The sequence below is a fragment of the Mangifera indica genome, chromosome 7, assembly GCF_011075055.1.
Source record: "Mangifera indica cultivar Alphonso chromosome 7, CATAS_Mindica_2.1, whole genome shotgun sequence".
NCBI lineage: Eukaryota > Viridiplantae > Streptophyta > Magnoliopsida > Sapindales > Anacardiaceae > Mangifera > Mangifera indica.
Genome location: NC_058143.1, coordinates 15,199,508 through 15,213,431, shown reverse-complemented (window position 1 = coordinate 15,213,431; position 13,924 = coordinate 15,199,508). Strand labels below are relative to the sequence as shown.

The 13,924-nt window shown below is 33.1% G+C and overlaps 2 protein-coding genes across 2 annotated transcripts; both read left to right on the top strand.

The window, feature by feature from the left end:
• Positions 1 to 1,099: 1,099 nt before the first annotated feature.
• LOC123220126 (sec-independent protein translocase protein TATA, chloroplastic-like) lies at positions 1,100 to 5,432 on the top strand. Its single transcript, XM_044642152.1, has 2 exons — positions 1,100 to 1,532; positions 5,131 to 5,432. Exons 1-2 carry the CDS (start codon positions 1,203 to 1,205, stop codon positions 5,263 to 5,265), a joined length of 465 nt encoding a protein of 154 aa, XP_044498087.1. The 5' UTR covers positions 1,100 to 1,202; the 3' UTR covers positions 5,266 to 5,432.
• Positions 5,433 to 7,259: 1,827 nt separating this feature from the next.
• LOC123220277 (transcription factor UNE12-like) lies at positions 7,260 to 11,866 on the top strand. The gene is made up of 7 exons (XM_044642389.1): positions 7,260 to 7,793; positions 8,285 to 8,398; positions 9,699 to 9,815; positions 10,271 to 10,336; positions 10,496 to 10,561; positions 10,999 to 11,076; positions 11,180 to 11,866. Exons 1-7 carry the CDS (start codon positions 7,473 to 7,475, stop codon positions 11,408 to 11,410), a joined length of 993 nt encoding a protein of 330 aa, XP_044498324.1. The 5' UTR covers positions 7,260 to 7,472; the 3' UTR covers positions 11,411 to 11,866.
• The last annotated feature ends 2,058 nt before the right edge of the window (positions 11,867 to 13,924 follow it).

The following is a 13,924-nucleotide window of genomic DNA, read 5'->3' as shown; positions in this document are numbered from 1 at the left end:
AATATAATTCTATTCAAAAGATTGAAAAAAGTATTTACATAGAAGTTCTTTTAATGTGCTTAAATATTTAAGACCACCCTTACATGTCAAAAAGTATTAGATTACCCCTTTCATTTAAAAAAATCATTACTTGCCTCATGTTATCTAAAATAATAAACAGTCCAATCAATATAAAAAGTTATAATTGTTTAAATGAATATTACTTGACAGATGTTAAATGTTTTTCCTTCTATGATTTTTTTTACCTATTAAATAATATGTATAAATGTTAATATATTATCAAATAATTAAATAATTTTAAATTAAAATAAAATAATATTTAATTATATAATAATATATTAGTGTTATGTGAGTTTAACAAGCTGTAGATAGAGACTTGCATGTATATGAATGTGATCAAAGACAAGTGTGAGGAAATAAATTTTTGAAGTATAAATGTGAAATGACTCTGTTAACCCTGCTTCCTTTTGTCCATTGCTTGTCTTAGTCTAAAAGGGGATTTCTAAAATGTAACTATGTAAGGGAAGGCTAATCTTTCACATTTGTTGGGGAGGTCATAAAATATTAGGGAACCTTAGGGGAGGTACATAATAAATTCCCGATAATAGAATCTCCGTCGAACTGAAACCCAAAATCCTGAAGCTCCGCTGCACCTCACCTAGAGCTAGATACAAGTTGAGCCGAGCCGAGCCCAAACATGGCCCAACTCATTTTCGGTTCGTTTTCAGTAAGCCCAAGCTTGGGCTCGGACTCACTGAGCTTGTTAAACATATATTCATATTCGATTTGTTTCATAATTTTAGTATTCGAATTCGGTTCGTACTTAATTCAGATTCATATGTTCAGACTCAGATTCACTTTGAGCTCGCATTTTAGGTTTGATAGCTCTATTTCAGGCTCGTATTTCAAAAAATAAACAATGTTATTTATTTTAAGGTAAATATTTTTTTTATTTAAGTGAACAGCTTGCTTAACCAATGTTCGGATTCAGATTTATATTTGTTTTTCGCTTAAAATTTAGCCTTACATTCGTATTCAAATTTATTTAAGGCAAGCTGGGGCTCAGGCTTGGGTTTGGGCTCATTTGAGCAAAGCTGATTTCGATGCGAGCAAACTCGCTTCGAATCCAACCATAACCCCACCTTCGCGAATATGTTATCCACCTTCGACCACTCCAAAACACACGAAATCTGAGCATCACTATGGAGATCTCCTCTTCTTTAACACTCCCTCTCTCTTCTTCGACGAGACCTTTACCGCCACCTTCTCTTCCCATCTCTTCTTCTCACTCCGCTTTCTTCATCACCAGTTCTGTCTTCAGCAGAACTAGCTTCAAAAGTAGTTCCCTGTTTCTTAGTCAACGCAGAGCAAAAACTCAAAATCCCAAGAGGGGCTTCTCTTGCAACGCTTTGTTTGGCCTTGGTGTGCCTGAACTTGCTGTTATCGCTGGAGTCGCTGCTTTAGTTTTTGGTCCCAAGAAGTTGCCTGAAGTGGGCAGGAGTATTGGCAAGACCGTCAAGAGCTTCCAACAGGTTGGTTGGTTTGTTTTTTTATCTCGGTCTGTTTGGTTTTTGAGAAAATGGATAAAATGAAGGGAAAGTTTTGAACTTTATGTGTTTCCTTTTCTATTTGGGCGTTTGTAGTATATTGATGAATAAATGATAAATCTAGTTGTGAGATTAGTGATATTGTTATGTAGAGCGCTGGCAGTTTATATTATTTTGTTAATTTTGTTTAAGACTTGGTATAGTAGCTGAGATAACGGAAGAGGGGAAAAATCCTGAATCTTATGTTGATCTAGTTTATTTGGTTATCAACTAATAGTATTTCTATTTTTCTATTAGTGTGTTTATATTATTTTTAATTTCAGAATAGAGAAAAACTTCTCAAGTACACCCAACTTCTTATAATACTTGAAGTTCAGTTAAGATGGTGAATGATATAAACTAAGCTTTGAAATTCTATCTGTTTTGTTTAGTTACCCTTTTGTTTTTCTGTTAAATATAGAATAATGGTTGAGGCATTAATTGAAATATTTGTTTTGCTAAATATCGTTATGGTGAGCTTATTGCAGAGACCTTGTTTTGAGATATTCAATGCATTTCTCGCATACCTTAGATTCTCTAACATATATTTATCTATGCTCATGTGTGATCTATAGTTGCTTTCTATACTGATGTGGTTCTGCTGCCTGATGTAGTTTTATCAACTTTAGCATTTGAAAGATCAGTTCTCGTGCTTTCATTGGTGAATCTTATTTGAATTTTTGATGTAGTGGAATAGATGAGATAATTAAGTCTCGACAACTTGGCTAGAACAGGATTATGGTTGGAACAATAGAATGTAATAAGGTGTGAACACAAACCTTGAATAAATCTCCAATAATAATAACAAAAATCTGTCTTTATTGTATTAGGAACCACTATTTATGCCAGTTAGGAGAAATGGTAACCTCAACCGAAAAGTAAATAAAAGAATTCTAAGTAAAGAGCCCTAAATAAAGTATTAAATAACCTATGAAGCCAAAAAACAAGAAACAAAATCCTATTCTGATTAGGATGCACTGCATCAATTTCCCCTGGTCAGAAAAAGACTCAGCTCCAATGAGTAAGCTTTCGCATATGCCTCATAGATGGTTGGATCGACTTGTTTCAGGTAATCTTCACTAATCCAAGTGCTCTTAGACTCTTAGTTGCTACTTTACCAAGCCATTTCACCAAAAATTTTCTATAATGGTTGCCTCGCCTGGATATAACCACCTTGACATCTAGCACATCTTCAATAACATCACTCTTTGCAATAGGCAGCTGCTGGACTTGAGCTTCAATGGTAGTTGGAGCCCCATTAAATCCATTAAAGGGTGCCAGTCTGAAACATTACAGACTGGGCTGATCTGCAACTCTGATGGTAGCTCAATTAAATAGGCATTTGAACTGATTTTCTTTAATACCTTACATGGCCTAAACTTCGTAGATTTTAGCTTGTGATAAGTGCCCTTAGGAAATTGTTTTCGCCTTAAATGTACAAGCGCTTGATCTCCTTCCTCAAATTCTTGTATGCGACAGTGTTTATTGGCAGAAAAAGCATAGGTTGCATTTCTTGCTTTTAGAGCATACTTGACCTCTTCACAAATCTTCCGAATGTGATCATCAAATGCTTCCCCTTCATCACCCCCTCTAACTTCTTGAGGTAAAGGCACTAAGTCTAACACACGCTGTAGCCTCAACCCATAAGCAACCTCAAAAGGTGTTTTTTTAAACACTTCTGTTGATAGAATTGTTATAAGCAAATTCAGTTTGGGCTATGACTAAACCCCAAGTTTTTGCATTGTTTCCTTCAAGACATCATAGTAGATTAACCAAACCATGATTCATAATCCATTTGCTTGCGGATGGCAAGTTGCATAGCAGAATACATGAGACAATTAAGTCTTGACAATAGAATAGGATGATTGTGGTTGGAACAATATAATGTAAGAAGGTCTGAACACAAACTTTGAATAAATCTCCAATTATAATAACAAAAATTTGTCTTGATTGTATTAGGCAGCCCTATTTATATAGTTAGGAGAAATCCTAACCTCAAATGAAAAGTAAATAAAAGAATCCTAAATAAAGTAAAAAGGCCCAAATAAAAGTACTAAATAAACTATATAGCCAAAAAAAGGCCTATTTTGATTAGGATGCACTGCATCGATTCTTCTACCTGTTTTTTAAATCTGGAAGCAAAATGCAGTCCTTTATCTAGCCTGTTTGGTTAATCTTACTACTAATAACTATATCACTTTACCGCTCTCGCTCAGATTGTTGAAGAGTTGAGGGTGTTGAAAATAGGTTTTTGGTTTGATTTATCACTAAGAGAAAAAACTTTCCTTGATTTGTTTGTTGCATATGTAGCCGTAAGGTTTCCACCTAATTTGCCCAACATCTTCATATTACAGCAATGGGGATGATTGGTTTGAACTAAATTTATGACAATCATCTCTTCAAAAACCAGGAATGTTTACCAAAAATTTTAAATCCTGGAAAACAAGTAAAATCTTTATAAACCTATGACCATAGCATCTAACAGAGGGGTAGGATTTGCAAATGCTACAAAAAAGAACCATTTTTTTATTTTTTTTCACCGTTAGCAGAGCCTTTTGTAAAATGTAACTGTACATTAGTCTCTCTTCAGTATCATCTATTACATGACATCCCCACGTGCTAATACTTTGACAGATTTTACCCATTTTCTCTTGTTTAGGATAATTAATTGATATTCGGTGCTTCTATCCCTCAGAACATGTTTTTTTCCTTTCATTACTATTTGCTTCAATTTCTGGCCTTCCTCTACTTTTGTTATTTCACTTGTATGTTTACTCTTGGAAATGTTTGCAGAGCCATGACTAATTAATTTAGGCACTGAATATTTTACAATTTTATAGCTAAGGTACTAATAAAATATCTGGATGCCTTAAGCAGGCAATCAAATTTAATAAATGAAGGAAATTCTTCTAATCCATTGTTGAATGTGACACCCAAGCAATAGCCCATATATGATATCCTCTTTTGGTAGTAATCCGTTGTGGTTAGTACTGAGTAATACCCTATAAATCTTTTAAGAGAAGGCTTGTGCTGATTATTTTTTACCAATAATATGAAAAAACTATGTAAAACTAAAAGATATGTGAAACTGCCCGGTCAAAATGGAAAACCATATATCTTCTATCTATTGAGGATGCACTTTTTGTCAATCCATGCTAAATTTGTGTGACACCTAACTGAAAATGTGACCATGATCTTGACCATCACAATTGGAGGGTAATTTCTTGTTCTTTAACTTTACAAGAAATGGAACAAATTATTGGTCCAAGTATACCTAAGTAATATTTCTTGTATTTTAACTTCAGCCAGTTACCCTTTGACAAAAAATAGATCTTTTGTGAGGGTTGCCCATATAAAATGATTATTTTCTTAGGCAGTTAATTGGTTAGATTCCTGATTAAGACATTATGTTAATATTCATCGCACTTAAAATTGTGTAGCAATCATTAAATGATCAAAAGATTAGATGCTTTTGACAATTTCTAACCAATACTTTTCTATGGCATCTTAGGACTATTAATGATGTGTAATTAAAATTTTGCAGGCTGCAAAGGAGTTTGAGTCAGAGCTTAAAAAGAATCCTGATTCTGAAACAAACCTGCCTGTGGAGAATCCTACCGCAGCCAATGTAGAGGAGAAACAAGATGAGAAGATCCCAAACTCAAAGGAAAGTTTATGAGAGTAGAAATCTTGTTTAGTTGGTAAAGTTTATAAATATTCCACTGTTATATCAATGAGTTTAGAACAAGCAGGTTCATTTTGAATAAATATAATTGAAAATTTCATTTTTGGGAGTCCTTGTTTAAAGAAATTGGGAGACTAATATAGCATTAAATTTAGTTGAAATTTGCTTCTCCTAGTATGTGATTGTGAAACTCAATAGTTCTTTAAATTCTTTACCCACAAACAATGAAGGGTTTAGAAGGGAGCATTTATAATCTTGTAGAGCCTTTTGATTTTCAAAGATTGAAGGGTTTGAATCTAAGATGGTTAAGTAGATTTGGGATGCTTGAAAAGTATTTTAATTTTGGTTTGCTTCATGAGATTTCTTTATTTTTCCTTTTTAAAGTTACATGAATTATGGGCAAAAAGGTGAACCCTTAAACTGTTATACACATTTTTCATAAATGGTGGAGGGCTTGACTTGAGGTTTAGGCCAAACAAAACAAATAGAATAAATGGAAACATGAGGCTGTTTATCTTACAACAAAAAATTGTCCAGAATAATTAATGAGATAAGCTAATGGCAGAAGGGTATCTTTATGCTATTTTAAAGATACCTTATTAATCAACTATTCTATTCCTCTTCTTTTACATCAAAGCATATAATTATTCTAAAATTCTATTCAACTTAAATATATAAAAAAAATAAACTTTTTGAAAAAAATTTAGACAGGAAAACAATGAAACTCTTAATATCTAAAAACAAATTGGCTTATTAGATTGATTATTAATTCATTATTTGTGTTGAAAAGTGAAGTATTGATGACTAGTTTTGTTGGATCACTGGTTGAACATTCAAAGGAAATGTATACTGGACTTCATACACACCATGCAGTATAATTAGTTGCCTAATCTTAGTAAAAAGAAATGGGCAAACCCTAAAAGGCAAAAGTTGGTGAGAGCTTAAAGCATAAATAGCAATCTTTCATTTCATACAGAGACAATACTTTTTTTTAATGGTAGGTAGGTAATTCAAATCAATATTTCACAAATATGTAAAAGTTCAAATACAAGTCTTCTCTCTGAAAATTTTAGCATTTTACCAGATTTACTAACTCCTAATATTATCATATGGAGACAATACTGTTTTAATAATATAATTACTTTTTTATTTAAGATTTTTTTTATTATTATTATTATTACTACATGATGCTTATTGCCAGGACAATCTAGATTTTTTAATGTTCATGGTGAGTAATAAAATAAGCAAATTCCCCAAATCCAAGAACAAGCAGTTCAATTTTCTCCAACTTCAAGCACAAGCAAGACCGGAAATATATGTTACTTTCCAAGTCTTCTTCCTATTTGAAGTCAATGAAAGATATTCAAGAGATGAATGATGAATTATGTATAGAGTAAGAAACAAGTCAATATGTGAACCTCTTTATTTAGGGATCAAAGGTGGATGTCTATCTCTTTATAGGATAATATAACATTATCCCATGAAAATAGAAGTGTTAACTTTAACATTTTGATTAATACTTTTGGACTTATGATTTTAATTATTTTGTATAAAAATATTATTTAAATTTTTGTATAATTATAGGTTTAAACATTGTATTTTAGATTTACTTGTCCAATTAATATAAACAGGATGCCCAATTAAAAAAAAATTATTTATTTCAATAAAATTATAAGTATACACTTTTGAATATATAATTAAATATATAAATTATATGTTATCGGATGATTAAATAGTTTTGAATTAATAATAAAATTATAGTAATATTAAAACAAACCTATCGACTAGTTTCTGATTTCGTAATAACTGAATTATATAAGTCAAAATTTTAATCATAATATATTATTTGATTAAATTTGAATTTATATTTTTTTTCTTTTATTGCCTAAATTACCCCTAAAAGTATATATATTGCATTGCTCTATTTGTTTTTGTCATTTAGCAAACAAAATGCTGCAACTCAACACCAATTGAAAACAAATTTTCCATTCACCTCTTAAAATATTAAAACCATTCCCACCACAAGTCCAAAAGCCAAAACTAGATTCACACACCCATCCCTCACAGTTAAATCCTTTATAATTCAAAGCACACCTTCCTCTTTCTCCTCCTCCTGTAATGTCCCTTTAAAAGCAACTCCAGTTATTTTACTCACACAAGCACCATACAACTCAATAACTCACTATTTACTTCACTTCCTCATGGCTGGCAATGGACAGGAAGGTTTAGGAGATGATTTCTTGGAGCAAATATTGGCCGTCCCATCTGGCTATTCAACTACTCAACCCACCGCTGTAGTCGGCTCTACTTCAACCATACCCATCTTCCTCCAACTGGGCTCTACTGGCGTTGCTGACATGCGAGGTTTGGGTATGGGGATGGGGATAGGGATGAACATGAATATGATGCCTTTAGGCTTGAATTTGGAACACGCCTTCCTGCGACAAGACGATAACAACAACAACAACAACACTAACAATAATGCTTCTTCTTCTCCTAATTCTTCAACCACTGGAATCAACGTAAGACTTTCTGGGTTTCTACTTTCTTTTTTTCCCAATTTTGGCAAGAAAAAAAAAAAAGAAAGAGAGTTTATTTTTCCTCTTATCTGTTTCTTCTTTCATTTGCTAGCTAGCTTCTACACAACCATCAGCGAACAAACCAGCTGCAATTAACTTAGTTTTGCCCATACAATAACCAGTCACAGTGATTATATTTGTCTTGTACTGGGAATTTTCTTTTTGACAGCTGCATAAATAGGGGAATTTTCTGACAGATTCATAGAGTTGTCAGTTGCTTTTTTATATATTATTATAATTGTGTTGAGAATATATGTGAATGCTTTTGTCAAGTGCTGAGCTTTTGTTGAATTTTGTTTGGTAAAATTCCGCACGCTTTCCCGGGAAAATCAACAAAGAAAATTATAGTACATGGGGTGGGTTGGTTTTGATGTGAAATGGAGGGGATTTGGACAGTATTTTCGTCAAATTAAATATTTTGTGGCTTGTGGTAGGAGAGGGATTCGGTGCACATGCCAAGTTTGTTTCCGGCGTTTGGACAGTTGCAAGCTCATTCGTTACGGCCGTGGCCGTCACCGCCACCGCCACGGCCGCCACCATTCCACCAGGTACATTATTTTTTGGACTAGAATGCCCTTTTATTTTATTTTGATCAAATATCACTAGATAATTGCTTTAAAAAAAAAAAAAAAGGGAAAGGCCATTTTAGAAGCATTTTAAATTAATTTCTTCATCATTCTTTTAAGGGAACTGGGAAATTCTGCTTATCTTTTCCATTTGTTTCGTTGATTACCTCAAATTATTGTATTTCTTTGTGCAAATTATATTATCTTAATAATAATAATAATAATATTAATAATAATAATAATAATAATAATAATATATTATTATTATTATTATTATTATTATTATTATTATTATGTGGTTAAATATTATTTTATTTTAATTTTTAATTATTTAATTATATAATAATATATTATTATTTATATATAAAATTATTATAAATAAAAAAATGAGGCACATGACACAAGTCTTATCTCAACGTGGGTTTAGAGGTTTGGGGTGTGTTTCTTTGAGAATAATCTAGTGGGTAACATTGTAATTTGGGGGGTTAGGGCTGTGATGTGCACGCGTTTGTATAGGGAGTGAGGTGGTTCCCTCCTTTTACTCTAATGGAAGTGGTCCCACCACGTACTCTGACAGACAGAATTTGTCCTACACGTGCGGAGAACCGTGCTATGCCTTTGTTATTATGTCAACTTAATGCGAAGGGGACTCAGTTGTCCTTTTCACCAAGTGTAGTGGCAATGTTGGTCTATTTTCACACCAGGCGCTTTCTCAATTTGTGATTTTAGATTGCGTTGCCTCTAAGGGTGATAAAGGAGTTGGTCCAAGCATGACAATAAGGGTTTAAATTTTTTTTTGATAATATTTTTAAATTAAATTTTTAATATACCTATTATAATGATTGTGAGGTTTGTTCAGATAGCAGATAGCGTTGACTTGTGTTAGTTGGTTTCAAAGTGTGGTAGGAGAAAATCATACTAGTTGTGTTGAATATATAAAAATAATACTGACACCTAAACAAATGGTTATAATACTAAGGTTAATCTAGTTTGACTTTAATCTGTTGTATGATTTAGTCTAAGAAAATTTTTAATTACATCCCATTAATAGATTATGGCATGAGTAGATATTAAATGTTTAAAAATGTTGTTTTGGATATAACTAATTGAAGTTGTACATCACTGGATTCAATTGCATAATTTGTTCATTACTTCTGTGAAAATTACAGTGAGATCTGTTAATATTTTTATGCTGTAAGTTTAATGCATTCTGTTTTGATTTATTAATACATGTTGCTCTAACAATTTGTATGTTTTAATCATTTGACAAATCATGATGCAGTCATTTCCTGGCCACCAAACACCAGGAGTTCCTGCTGCACTGCAGCCGCCTGCCATCCGCCCAAGGGTGAGAGCAAGACGAGGACAAGCCACAGATCCTCATAGCATTGCTGAGAGAGTAAGCATCATCTCTGGTTCTTAAGACTAAAATATCAGGCATGGTAGGTTTTTATTGTAACATTTAGGGTGCATTTGATTCGGATAATTTTTATTACCAAAAATAAAATATTACCACAAAGATAAATTACCTATAAGATATTTTACTATTATGTACTTATAGAGTATGATTTATAGCCTAATGTATTGGCTTTATTGATGGTAGCTCGATGAAAGGGTGCAAGTTTTGAATTCATAAGTTGGACACCGATAACTGGTTGCTTAAATAGTTCTGCATGATTTGACAATAAGAGGGGACTTCAGGCCCTGGATAAATTTTCATGAAGGACGACGTTTTTCCTATCATATTCAATATTGATAATAGTTCACAGTTTATAGTTGTTATTTATTTTCAATATTATGTGGCCATTTCTCATTCTCTGTGTACACGCTTTTGGTTTGTTCTCCGGGATGCAGATACGTAGGGAAAGAATTGCAGAAAGAATCAAGGCTTTGCAGGAGCTGGTTCCTGGTTGCAGCAAGGTTAGTATCTTCCCATTTGAATTCCTTTGTCTAGGCCATATTGGATATCAAGTACTGTTAAGCATTCATATGTTGTAAATTGCATAACAATGTCACCGTTTTAAGCTTAAAATTTCCTGCTGATTCATATATAACAATAAACCATATATTTCTCTTCAGACAGACAGGGCAGCCATGCTCGATGAAATTGTGGATTATGTGAAGTTTCTGAGTCTTCAGGTCAAGGTATTGAGAATCAAAAACCCAAATGGTCTCATGTGGAAAAGATTTACTATATCTCTTATATTTTTTGTTAAATAAATATCTTTCAAAATCAGTTTGTCCCAAACAAAAAAGGAAATCTTCGCATTTGTAAATGCTTCCACGTGTTGTGTCTGTGACATGTCTCTCTTGCACATGTTATTTGGACTATCCATTGACTAATCATTGCTGCCCAAAGTTGTAACTAATTCCAACAAGTTGCTTGATAATTGTCTTCCAATGTCTTTAGGAAGTGCCAACATTGTTGTACTGTGGTAGGCCCTGTCATTTGACCATACATGACATTTATAAGGACCTTAAGCCATTACTTTAATTAAATGAAGTTGTTAGGAGTCAAGCCTGAAATGATTCATCTGGGTTGGTTTACTTGTCATTTTCATTTCATTGATATGTTTAAACAGGTTTTGAGCATGAGTCGATTGGGCACAGCCGGTGCAGTGGCTCAGCTTGTGGCTGATATACCTTTATCATCGGTTGAGGTATTATATTTTCGAAACTTTTTCACTGTCATTTTCTACCCACTGTATTTTCAAAGTTTTCTTTTTGAATTATCAATTTAATTTTGATTCATGGTTGATTGAGGGAGAGAGCATTGACTGTGGAACCAATCAACCAGCTGGGGAGAAGTGGTCGAGCGATGGAACAGAACAAGAAGTAGCTAAGCTAATGGAAAAAGACGTTGGCGCCGCAATGCAGTTCCTTCAGTCGAAGGCGCTCTGCATCATGCCGATATCACTTGCAAATGCAATCTTCCAGAGCCATCAGCCTGATGCACAGTCCTACATTAAGCCCGAATCAAACACCCCTTCATAGAACTCTGAACAATGATCTCACTTTCGCATGATAGAATCCTGGTGTGCATCCAGGTCCCAAATCCTATAGCAGTCAGCACTTACAACAGCAGTGTATTACCTACTTTCTAACTACATTTTTCCAAGAAACAATCAAGTCTGGTGCAATTGTTGATTCATCTTTACAATTTGGTCAAACAAATAGTGAAGCAGGCAGTTGATGCTAAGCAATGGTCAATTCCAAGTGAAAAAGATTCAAAGCTGAATCAATGGAGTTGCTGGGAAGTATCTGTGGTGGGGTTAGTGGTGGATGAGCAAGATATTGGTGGTGGGAAGTTGCTTTCTTTTTATATTTAAGGTTAGTGCAATGTGGGACCTTTCAAAAGAGATGGATCGATAGGTATTTGTATGATGTATTTGCATAAAAAATTAGAATGCAGGATAAAATATATATAAAAATGGTTGGTTGTTTTCTAAAGCATGTGTTGGAAGCTTCTGGTTCTGAAAAAATAAACTGATAATAATTGTGCTGCTAACATTGTTTATGGGGTGAGTTTGTTTCTTCTGCAAAAGTAAAATGAACCTTTTTCTAAAGGAAGAGCTAATGGGGGAGAGGAGGGGACCATAACTAAAATATAATTTGTCAATGATGTGAGCAACAATGGAGAATGTCAGCTGTTGGAATACAGAAAGGAATCTGCAACATATCTCTGTAAAAAATGCAGAAATTTGGGGTGATGTTTACGGGGCAATACTATATATACACACTTTTGAGTATAAAATTGGATGTATAGATAATATAATATCATATTATTGAATATTATTTTATTTTTAATTTAAAATTATTCAATTACAAGATAAAATATTATCTATATACTCAATTATATATTTACAAATATGTATATATAGTTGTATTTGTTGTTTGCATAGTTTTCCACTATTGGAGTGGAACTGAGTTTTGTTTCCTAAAACATATGATTGTGAGGACTCACAAAGTCAGCATTTTGTCATTCATTTATCATCACACGCTTCCATCACTTTAGTTTTGCATCTCACAAATATTCCACCCAGATTCATACTTTTCCTCCACTCATAAACTTACAATATGATTTTTCACCAAAAGAATAAAAGGACAAAAAGGGTTATCATAAAATAAAGTAAATAAATAGTATATAAAGGTTAGCAAAACTGATGAACTAGATTTAAGTCTCTGTTATATTTATAAAATTTAATTTATTCAATACAGTAATTATAGTTCTGAATTACTATACTCCGAGTTTAACCATCTAATAATACAAAAGTCCTGATTATAAAAAAAAAAAAAAGAGTAAATAAGATTATTTTAAAATAATTGTACTCTAAAAGACCCAGGTTAATGACTTTTCTTGCATTACTTCATATATATTTTGAGCATCTTTACATGCAAACAACTGCTTTCTTTATGAATTTTGAAATGAAATTTTACTTTTCCATTCACTACAATTTTGAAAATTGAAATGCAACATAAAAGGCTGAAGATTTTTTTTTAATATAAATTTTGTTTATATATAACACCCTTAGTTTAATAGTCTTGCAAAATTGTTTTGATATCATTTGTAATATATTTGATCCAATAGTCTGATTCACTGTTAATATTTTATTCAATTTAAACACACAGTCTACCATAGTTTTGGTGGGTTTTGCAACCCAAAATACGACTATTTAATCAGCCAAATTTTTTTATCGTTAACCCATGTGAGATGCATAGATAAATCCAATATCTTTTTTGTGTTTTACCAATATATAATTTACCTAAAAGTGCCACATTATCAATCATGAGGCGTGTCAATTTTGTGGTACACAATGCAACAATCCTGCAGAAAAAAAAAAATTTATTCAAAATCTGTCACCACTCACTGTAATCTGTGCAAGGAAAGCCACCGGAAAATATCCTTTTATCTTCAAAATTTTCATAACAAATCAACAAAAATAAAATGAAGGAAAAAGGATCCAAATCTGCTGTCAACCTTTTCCAGACAAGTTTGCACGTTTATTGTCCCAACTTCATCTGAAAAAAAAGAAATCATATTCCTTCATTCCCCGGGTACTGAAAGTTCAATCTGCAACAAAATTTTTGAATCGAAATCCCTCAGAATCTACACATACTACGCTATTCCTGTCCTAAAAAACGGATGCTGCATTCTGGGCACTAATTAATCATGTTGCCGCAGAGCTTGCGCTGACACCACCACCCTCTCTTAAACCTTGAAGGCACATATGCAATGTCCTTTGTACACACTCTGCAACTGCAACTAATCTTAACCTGCCTTGTGTAGCGTCTGTGGCTGAAACTCCGTTGACTTACACAGTACGAGCTATCGTCTGTTTACATTTCTCCTACTCATCAACCCGTAACCAGCAAGCTTGTCCTCCATGACTTCCTTCCATACCAAGAAAGGAAACAGTACAGTTTTCACCAAATGAATTTCTAGGCCTCACAGAGACACAGTGGAAATATATTGAGAAGTTGCTCTTTTTTTCTTATTTTTGCATTCAC